At 43.0% G+C, this 10,239-nt stretch overlaps 1 protein-coding gene across 3 annotated transcripts in view; it reads right to left on the reverse strand.

The window, feature by feature from the left end:
* PRUNE1 (prune exopolyphosphatase 1) overlaps nucleotides 1-9,700 on the reverse strand; it is a 34,587-nt gene extending 24,887 nt beyond the window's left edge. Inside the window, exons 1-5 of one of the 3 annotated variants that reach the window (XM_037826036.1) lie at nucleotides 9,458-9,700; nucleotides 3,987-4,079; nucleotides 3,247-3,449; nucleotides 1,249-1,433; nucleotides 563-721 (exon numbers count right to left, since the gene is read on the reverse strand). In XM_037826036.1, coding sequence (XP_037681964.1) covers nucleotides 563-721; nucleotides 1,249-1,433; nucleotides 3,247-3,449; nucleotides 3,987-4,079; nucleotides 9,458-9,496 — 679 coding nt within the window. In that variant the 5' untranslated portion in view covers nucleotides 9,497-9,700. Of the gene's footprint in view, nucleotides 1-562; nucleotides 722-1,248; nucleotides 1,434-3,246; nucleotides 3,450-3,986; nucleotides 4,080-9,457 lie in introns of those variants that run through there. The other 2 variants (XM_037826035.1, XM_037826037.1) reach the window with 2 other exon arrangements.
* Between the last annotated feature and the right edge of the window lie 539 nt (nucleotides 9,701-10,239).

The following is a 10,239-nucleotide window of genomic DNA, read 5'->3' on the forward strand; positions in this document are numbered from 1 at the left end:
ACCTTTGGAGCAAGGGACTTTGGAGAGAAGGGTTAAAGGAAAAAGAGAGGCTTTTACTTTTGATTTTGCCCCTTTCTGTACTGTTTAACTTTCTATCCCTACACATGTGGTACTTTCTCTCTTTTTTTTAAAGTTAACAGGATAGCTGGTTACCTGATTACTGTAGATCTTTTGTTTGCTTCTTTTGACCTTTTAATGCTTACCCTAAAAATGTTTCTTCTGACTCCTAACCAATTACCTAGCTCTCTAATTCAATATCCCCTCAGCATATTTTATTTATAAGTTCTATATTCTCTGATTAGACTGGAAACCTCTGAGATTCTTAATAGATTCCTCCTCATCCTATCTAAGACCGAAGATAGAACAATCCAATAAATGATTAATTAGTTCATGAGCAGACTCACATGCTATCTAGTTTCTCTCTGGTTTATATTTAGTTATAAAATTTAAATCATTATCCATGCTCTGAAATTGTTTCAAAGGTGTTTACAAATATAATGAACAAGGCTGTTCACCTGTTTCCTCACATGGCAGGGAGGGAAGTCAGTTTAACACCTTATACCTGATACATCAAATTTTGCCTTCTGCAGGGAATCAAAGATATCATTTCTATTGGGAAGATCTGGGAAGAGGGCCTCCAGTTTCTCCACATATTTCTTGTCCTTTAGGGTTGCCTTTCCAACTTGAAGGTCCATGTTGACACAGTCTAGGATGATGGTACCTGTTGAGAAGGGAGATGGCAGAACTTGAAATCTTGTGGCTCTCCACTCACAACCACTACAACACATATAACCCTCAAATTAAAAGGACCCAATACAGAGAAGACCATGTGGCAAACTCATTGAAAACAAAACAAAACAAAATACTGGAACTGATTATGTCCTGAATGAGATCTCCCAAATCCAAACTAAAATGCAGGCAGGGGAGTGGGGAAAAGAAAGGAAACCTGAACATCCTAGTCCTTGGAGATTTTACAATCCAGTAAGAGAGAGATGGCCTTTTTCAGCAGGCCAAATTCCATCCAAGACTCATATGAGCTGTAAGAGATAGTCTAGCCCAGCTCTCCTTTTCCCCACAGTCCTTTCAACAAATGCCTAATTGCCTTTGGAAGGAATCTCATTCTCTGGTTTGTGCTGAATGGCTTTGAGAGGGTATGGTTAGGCTAGAAGTGTCGAGACTTTCTACTATCCCTTCTCTGGGATGGGAATTGAGGAACTAGCCAGATCAAAAACCCCAGCAGCACCTTACCATGCAGAAGGGCTGCAGTTTGCCTGTCCAAGATCTCTGGTGCCTCCTGCAGAATCCTCTCTGCCACCAGGGTAGCGCAGGATCCCACCAGCTCTACTGAAACATGGCAGGGAGGACAGTGTCTCTGTTCGATGGGACGATGGTCTAGCACCTCTGCTACTGCCTCTTCTAGGGCTGTATCACTTCTGTGCGAGTGAGGAGAACAGGGAAAGGAGAAAGAAAGGAGGATAGGGGAACTCCAGGAGCTTCTAACCGATCTCCACCTTAATATGAAGGATACAGGATGTCTTGGGCAAATGCTTAGTAGTTGTCAGACCTTTGCCCAAGACAAAGATCTTCTACCTCTGCCTCATTCTCTCAATTTTTTTCTTAAATGTTACAACTGAAATCATCTTTAAATAGGGTATAAGTGAATTTGGTAAAGTATCTGCTGCAAATATCTTATCCCAAATTGCATTCCCTTCATACCCAACATTCTGAATCTCTCCTGTTCTCTCAACCCACTCATTTCCCAAATTCCATACAGGTACTAAGTACTGTGGCTTCTATCTCATTATTAATTCCTATCTAATACTTCCTTTCCAACCCTCTGCTATTGACTTACTCCAGCCCTCATTACCTCTCATCTGGACTGTTCCAACAGTCTCTCTCTCTCTTTATTTTATTATTATTATTATTTTTTATACAGCTCAACAAGCAGTCATATAGGTAATTTCAAAAACTGTTATGTGTTACAGTTCCACAATTTCAGTTCCTTCCTTATCATGCAATACAAGGTATGTACAGAAAGGTGAAGACCTTCAAGGCACAATTCAATAAGCAGCTATGGAGCAAGTCCCAAGGGATACTATAGGCTACAGTTCCACCATGTCATTTATCCAACAGTCTCTTAACCAATCACCTGCTACCAGTCCTGGGACAGTCTAAGATGAGTGATCATTTGAAAATGCAAATTTGAATCTAACAGGACTCTGAATAAATAAAAATTAATAACAGCTTCCCACTGCCTAGAGTAAAGTCCATTTTCCTTAACAAGGCCTCTATGATCTGCCCCGTCTACCACTCTAGCTTTATCTTTTTCCATGTCCTACTTCTCCCTCACATTTAATGCTCCAGCTGTACAAAACAAACCCAGTTGCCCTAACTCACCATGCTATTTCACGCCTGCCTGCCTTTGCTTATATTAATTACTCCCGCTGCCTGGAATGCCTTTCCTAACTATTTTTCCTTCCCATTCACTGAACGAACACCTAGTCCTCTTTCAAGACTTAGATCAAGGGTCAATTCTGCTCGGAAACCTTTCCTGATGCTCTTCACTCTCCTCTAGTAAAATTAACCACTCCATCCCTTGTGTATCTACTTTCCCCAAGAGGGACAGTTAACACTCACCTCTAACACTCATTACAATGACCCGTCTGCCTAGCTTTCACTTCCTGAAACTTTCTTGAGGATAGGGACTCTGCCTCCCCTTCATCCTCCAATAGCTTAATGGGTTGCATTAATCCTTAGTCTACCCTCTGCCAATGTCCTGCTACAATCACAGTGTACTCAAGAAAAAAAAATATGCCTTTTAATATTAGCAGGGGGCAGACACACTTGGTGTTATAATAGTGTTGCTTTCCCAGTTTTTCCCAATCCTAAATTAAGGATGGAATTATGATAGGTGTGCATATTTGTTAAACTGACACTAATGAGGTATTTAGACTACCCAAAGTACATTATTCTAAAGTCACCAAGAGTTTATATAGGAAATACTTTAACTAACTTTTTAAAAATTAGAGTTGCAACCATTATCCAAAAGATTCTATTACAGTAAACCTGCCCCAAAATCTCAAACAATGTTTTCTGTTGATTTTCTGTATCTTATATGACCTAGCAATTACAATCAATCTGTGAGATCCCCAAAAGCAAAAATTCTTTCTTCCTCCCTTTATATCTTGCTCATCAGAGCCCCAGCATGACACATGATAAGTATCAACTTAACTTCCTTCCACTTACTTGGGTAAGACATGATGGTCAACAAGGATGAGGGTGACTTGGCCAGCCTGGTGCAGTGCGTGGAGGTCAATCTCATCCCGGAAGATCAAGACAGACTCTGGAATGTGAACCTTCTGAAGGAAGAAGACGTTGTCACTTCGCAGAGGTAGCTCAGAACGTTTTATGTTTAAAACCGGCACAAAGACCTTGTCAGCCTCAGTTGTCTGGATAGGAAAGTGAGAAGAAAGTATTGCAATGTTTTGGAATAGACAGGAAAAAGTAACAACCACTGGGACCAAGGGAGACATAATCTTGGGCAAGTTACTGCCTTTCTCAAAGTCATAATCAACTCATCTACAAAAATGAACATACCATTCTTGCCTTCCCTCCTTCTTAGCAACAACATGAAGGTCAACAGGGTAACAGATGGAAAAGACCTATTCTAAATGCTGCAGAAAAGGGATAACCAGTCCTCAAGAGCTGACATGGACAAGAGGATTATGTACTAGATCTCTAACACCCAGAAGGAAGTCAATAAACTGAATACTGCTTTATGGTCTACAAATACAAAATACACTCACTTATTTGATCCTCACAGCAACACTGCAAAATATTATCACTTTAAGTTGATAGACGGTGACAGGAAACTTAGCAAAATTAAGGGATTTAACTTACCCAAGGCTAAATGCTGGTAAATGGCAGAGCTGGAACTTGAATACAAATCTTTTTATTCTAAGGGACTTTTGTTTCTAGGTACTCACCTTTGCCAGGTAAAAAGCCAGGGTGAGAGCAGACACCATGGAGTCCAAATCACAGGCTTCATTTCCCAACACAACGTGTAGAGGTTGGGACTCCTGGAAAGAAAGAAGAATGGGACACTAACTAAAGAATCTCTATTCATTTCCATTTAACTTAAATTCATACAAGGTTTCACATATATCCTCTCACTGATCTTCACAGGGGGCGCAAATCAGATTATCTTATAGGTCCTCATTTTATGGAAGAGGATATTAGCATTCAGGGCATAAGCAGTTTGGCTAAGTCATACATCCAGTTAGTTGAAAAGTGCTCTTTCCTCTCTCTCACAGTCTCCTCAAATGCTAACTTACAGAAGAACAACAGTAAATAATTCTCCGATTTCTTTTGCTTCTTTGGGCACTACAGAGGAAGTCAAAGGTAGAGCACTGGATAGCTAACGTATCAAAGTTATGCTTCTTGTGCGTATCAACCCTAATTTTTTCCATTTTCAAATTAGGGAAAAGAATGTAAATCATGAGAATAAAACAGTCTATTATCCAGTTATCTATGAAAACTCTCCCTACCCTGGGAAGCTCCAACAATAACCAGACATAATCAACACCTCTCACAACTTAAGAAACAGACACGGCCCAGCATGTTCAGATTAAAGGGCAGAGGCAAGAACAGCTGCTGCTGCTGCTGCTTTAACTTTTATTTTTAAAGCTCTGAAAAGTCCGGCTGCTGATAAGAACTCTGAAGAGGGAGGGACATCTGCTGTTATTAATAGCCTTGTTCCCTTGCGTCTCCTTGGCTACCAGAGTTTTAAAAAATAAAACATATTAAAATCTGCAGTGTCCACAGCAGCAGATACAGGGTTTTGTTTTGCTTTGCTTTTAAACATTTATTGAGCGTGCCAGGCACTGTTCTAACATTTTTACAGGCATTAACTAAGCATTTAATCCTCAAAACAATCCAATAAGTTTAGGTAGGTAAGTACTTTAAGAATTATTATTTTATTTCAGGTAAAAAAATATTCTGTTGGGTAGAATAAAATCATAAAGCCTATATAACTCAGCTTACAACATAGGAATTCTCTCTTGCTAGTTTACTTTTGAATTTCTGTCTCAGCCTGCTTCTGAGAGAGGATGGGATAAGGCGAGACAAAACGAGACACACCAGTTATAGCAGGGTTTCTCAACTGCAGCACTATTGGCATTTTGGACTGGATAATTCTTTGTTGTGGGAGCTGCCCTGTGCACTGTTGGATGTTTAGTAGCATCCCTGGCCTTTACCCACTAGACACCAGTAGCACCTTCAATTGTGACAATTAAAAATGTCTCCAGACTTGCCACATGTTCCCTGATGGACAAGAACTGCACTGGTTGTGAACTACTGGGATATAGGAAGGTGAAAATTCTATATACTCTGGCTTTTTCAACAGGGAAGATTTGCTAGATGGAAGAGTTTAGAAAAGCTGGAAGGGGGTTCAGGGGAGTAAAACATAGCAAGCAACGGTTCTCAAGTAATATAACTTTAGGAAAAAAGAGAATCTAGGGAAATATGGAACCATCTCCCTTTGTAGGTTATCTACCCTACCCTTACCCTCAGGCTCCCCTTGAACACCCAAAGCCAGAAAGGCGCAATTTTAGAAGACTTCTGGTGGTAAAATTGTCCTATCTAGTTATTAGACAGGTTTTTGTTTTTAAAGGACCATTTTCGCCATCTCTTACTCCCACCCCTAGAGAGAAGTATTAAAGGCAGAAGGTTTTGGACAAAGGGCCCGTGGGGAAAGTTTGCCCTCAGGTTCTTCCCTGCACCCATTTCTCTAGGCCTGTTTCAAGAATGGAGCAGCTGGGGCCCATCAGTACTGAACAGCACAGGGAAGATTCTCTTCTGACATTAAACTTTCCCAACACAATAAGAGAATTCTGTACCCAAGACCCTAGTTCTACAGTAACCCCTCTCACTTGCAATTCCTCCTCCCCATACCAGAGAAGGCACCCTCTGTTTCCTGGATACCAAGAACTGCCCAGATGGCTGTGGACCAAAGTGACAACAAGGGACTTGAGATAAGTGGCTGCAGACATAACTTGCTCGCTGAAGCAGTAAGTGGGGGCACTACGTGGGGCACTATGTTCTCTAGAAAGGCAACTAAATAAATACTGAGAAGCCACATAGCCCTGACTTCGGGGAAAAAAGGTAAAAGTGACAAAGAGTAGAGTAAGGGGGAGAGACCTATTGCTGGACACAAAGAACCCATCAGAAAACATTTCCAAAACTCATTTAGATTAGTGCTGCTTCGTTCTAAGCAGCAGCTGAATCAGCATCAGTCAGATCCCCAGCATCAAGAGAAAACTAAGCAGAAAGTAGCGACCAAATACAACTTCATGGCTGAAGTGAGGAGAAATCATCTCTAGAGGAAGGTTAACAACTAACTGGTTTTCCCCTTGTGCTCAGTGAAGCCCAGAGAGCAACCAAAAGCAGTCCAATAGGAATACTCTGGAACTCATAACAAATCTTGGAACATGGGTGACCAAGGAAGACAGTGGCATTCCCCCCACCCCCTGCCACCCTCCCCCCCATCCTGTCAGCACCCGCAAATACCCCAGCCTGATTGGTCAATTCACCATCCCCAACACATGACATGCATATTCCAGGCTCTGACCTTTTGCATTATTTTTTCTTCCCTGCCTGAAGGCAGCAGAGATTTTTTTTTTTTTTTTTCCCTAGAGATGCCATTTTAAAAGATCACAGACTTTGGAATTGAATCTCAGCTCTGCTTCTTATTTGTTGGAATTTGGCCTAAGCCTCCTTTTCCTCATATGAGAATGAGGATAATACTGTAACCAATTCCATGGAGTTATGAGGATTATATCAAATGGCACAGAAGTGCCTTCTCCACTGCTTCCTTCCAAACTCTCCTTTCTCTACCTGCCCACCCTCCACCCGTTCAAGCACTACCTAAAGCCCCCTTTCTTTGTGAAGGCTTCCCTTTCCACCTAGGCCAGAGTAACCCTCTTCCTCTAACGTCTGGCTTCCATCACTTGTGTCTTTCATATGGAACTCCCACCTTAAGGAGTTCACTATCTTTTTATGGGCTTGTATCACAAGTCCTTAACATGGCTTATGAGTTCAGGTGTTTACAAACTTTGATGTTCAAATTAGAAAACTTTTGAGACTGAAAAGGGGTGCTAATAATGATTATGCCATTATTCCCCCACCAGCTGAAAGCATAAGCCAAACAGCTTCAGTTTTCTGCCACTGGAGAAAGAGTTCAGGGCAAATACAGCTATACTTAGCAGCATGAGGAAACCTGAACTGCAGATGGAAGAAATACAACCTGAGAGCTACACATAAATATAAGCTTCCTTTGTCTTTAAAAAAAAAGGACCCACTAGTCACACTAGTCAAATGGACTCTTGTCCTGGTGTTTTCTTTGTCTGTGGCTTCAAGTGGTAGTCAGGAGGGGGTTCTAGGGCTGGCAGACTAAACCACTTCCCTTCTGAAGCTGAACATGGTCTGATGCCTGTTTTTCAAAATAGTGAATGAGGGAGGAAAAAATGAGGTAAGAAGCCAGAGATAAAGAAGACTTCCCAGCTGAGAAAATGGGACTGATGCCAGGACTGACAAATTCCAAGGACAGCTGGCCACTCCTGATTCCTGCCTCATGCTTAAAAAAAAGAACAGAAAACACAGATTATCCAGAGGCGCCTGGGTGAACAACTAAACTTGAATGCAGCCCCACCCTGAAGTGAATATTCTTCCACACTAGAAATGAAAGATGAGTCACCACGAATAGGACATTTAGTTAGACAGGATTTCTTTTAAATGGAACATCCTATTATCACTGCAGCAGAGGCTGCAGAAAATTTCTCTGGTATCAAATGCTAAAAATATGGTATCAATAGGAGATGGCTAGATTATCAGCTGTCTTCACCCACCAACCCTCCTAAAGACTAATTCTCTCATTTCTCCTGGCCTTGGCTAGACTATGTGATGATAACTCTAAGATACAATCTCACCTTCAGAAGTTCATGAGTTTAGAAAAAGGAAGACCTAGATCTTGCTCTCAGGAGTATGAATACAAGGAGAGAAAGGTCGGGATACCAGCAACCCAAGTATTTTTCAGCTTCCTACTGAAGAGCCTGCTGTAGAGGACATACTGTTAACCAGGGGGCCTCTGGACCTACGCTTTTGGAGAGATGCATGCAAAGAAATACTATTTGGTGAGGTTTCAGGCCCAAGAGTTCTTTACCAAATGATGCAAAAGAGACCAGCCATTTGGGAGGGCAGCTACAACTGCCTAGCACTTAGAATAGAGCCGCAAAGACTCTACATTAGTCCTCCAATGAGCACCCAGTGGTGGAATCAGAGGTAAGCAAAATGAACTGGTTCCAAATTGCCTTATGCATTGAAGCAACTTTCCTAAAATGCCAATTTCATAAAGAAAAAACTGGTGTAAAAGCTAAACTTCACTCTATTCTTCAAGTAAGGACATTCATTTATTCCAGCAGTTGGGTCTCCTGCAGCAATTACGTGACTTTTACCATTTTTTAAAGACCAGAATCTATCGCCCAGGGGAATTTATACAGTTTCAGCCGTCTGTCTAGCTTTCTTCAGGGGCGGTATAACTTTCAATAATGGGGGGAAGTGACTTCTGGGAGCTGCTCTCTGGCCAGTTTTTTGCTGCTAACTGGGCATAGCAGCTTAATCTGCAGGCCCAATCAGCATGGCTGGGTGAGTCCAACTGGCTCAGAGAGTACCAAAAATAAGCCACAAAGCATTCAGGAGTTGGGTTTATAGTTTTGATTGCAAACACACTTTGTGCTTACCCATTACAAACAGGGGATTTTTATGTAATTTGTGTGTTAAAGCCAAGGGAGAAACCTGGAGGCAAAGGAAGGAATGCAGGTTGTGGGTCAACAGATACGTCTGGAGGATTGTATATATTTAGATAAAAACAGAGATTTAAAAGTAAAACACCCTTACCACCTCTTATCTAGAATGCATTCAGCCCGCCAGAGAGAAACCGCCACTCAAGAGGTATTAAAGCCGTGGGCACAGTGGTTCCCTCCGTACCCCCGGGGTTCACTTGGAGGCCAGTGGGCCAAAAGCGGGCAACTGAAAAGGAGTGGGGAGAAACGAATAAACACAACTCCCGGGGCACGGCTGGCAGCGGCACGGCTTTCGTCCTTTAGCGGAACTGGTCCAGGCTACGAGCGCAGAGGCAAAACCCAGACCCGCGCGGCTTCTCCTCCCCGCTCTCGGCAGACCCCAAAAGGTTGGAGCCAAGAACCGGGACACTGAGCAGCATTCTCAACCTCATAAGCCACGTTCTCGGTCATCAGGCCTTAAGCCCCATCAGACGCCAAGCCTCCTCCCCACGACTCGGCGTTCCCTCCACACGGACCCTCGGGGCACCCCAGATCCCACATCTCCGTCCTTCCTGGACCCCATGTTCCATCCCTTACGGTCACAAGCAGGGATCCGTTACCTGCAAAGCAGCTCGACAACCCTGCAGGTAAACCTCCATGGTGAAGCCCAAGGTGTGCCGCCGCCACCCCTCGCCGAGGAGAGGTTACCCGGCGAAGGCGCCCCGCCCCAGACTCAGGGGTAAGAGGCGAGAGTCAGGAGGCGGGACTCGAACCCACCACAAGCCGATATGGCCCTGGCCCCGGGAGGAAGTGCGTAATCAGACACTCCCGGAGTCGGTCGTCGCATCTCTCCCAGGCGGCGACGCGGCGTTTTGGGCCCAGAGACTCATGGGACGTCTTTCAGAGGAGATTAGCGCGTGGCGCGGGGCATCCTGGGAGATGTAGTCCAGAAGCTTCGAAATCCCCAGGAATTGAGGGAAGGAGAATTTTCTGAGATCACTTATTTGACACACCAATATGCATGTATCACAGTAACCTACATTTGTGGAGTCTTAACCTTCCGTCTCAGGACAGGCTGGTAGTATAGCATGTTTCCATATGTTACACGGAGCGTCGTGTTGACATCTTAAATTTTACGTGGGGAAAAACAGCTTTTCATCTTCCTTTCTCACAATTTCTTCTTTACCAAATAGACTCATTGCCACCAACTTTGTGGTTGTCCATGCGAGAAGAACATTAGCGTAATCTTTGACCCTCTTCTTAATACCTACAGTCTATTGCAAACTCCTGCTGCTAGTTCCTTTACAAATCTGTAGCCCCGTTTTTTCTACAGCTTCTGCAAACCTCTCGTCATTCCTTTTCTGGACTTATATAACTGTTTTTTTTGTTTGTTTGTTTTTTG

The sequence above is a fragment of the Choloepus didactylus genome, chromosome 2, assembly GCF_015220235.1.
Source record: "Choloepus didactylus isolate mChoDid1 chromosome 2, mChoDid1.pri, whole genome shotgun sequence".
In the NCBI taxonomy this organism is placed as follows: Eukaryota; Metazoa; Chordata; class Mammalia; order Pilosa; family Megalonychidae; genus Choloepus; species Choloepus didactylus.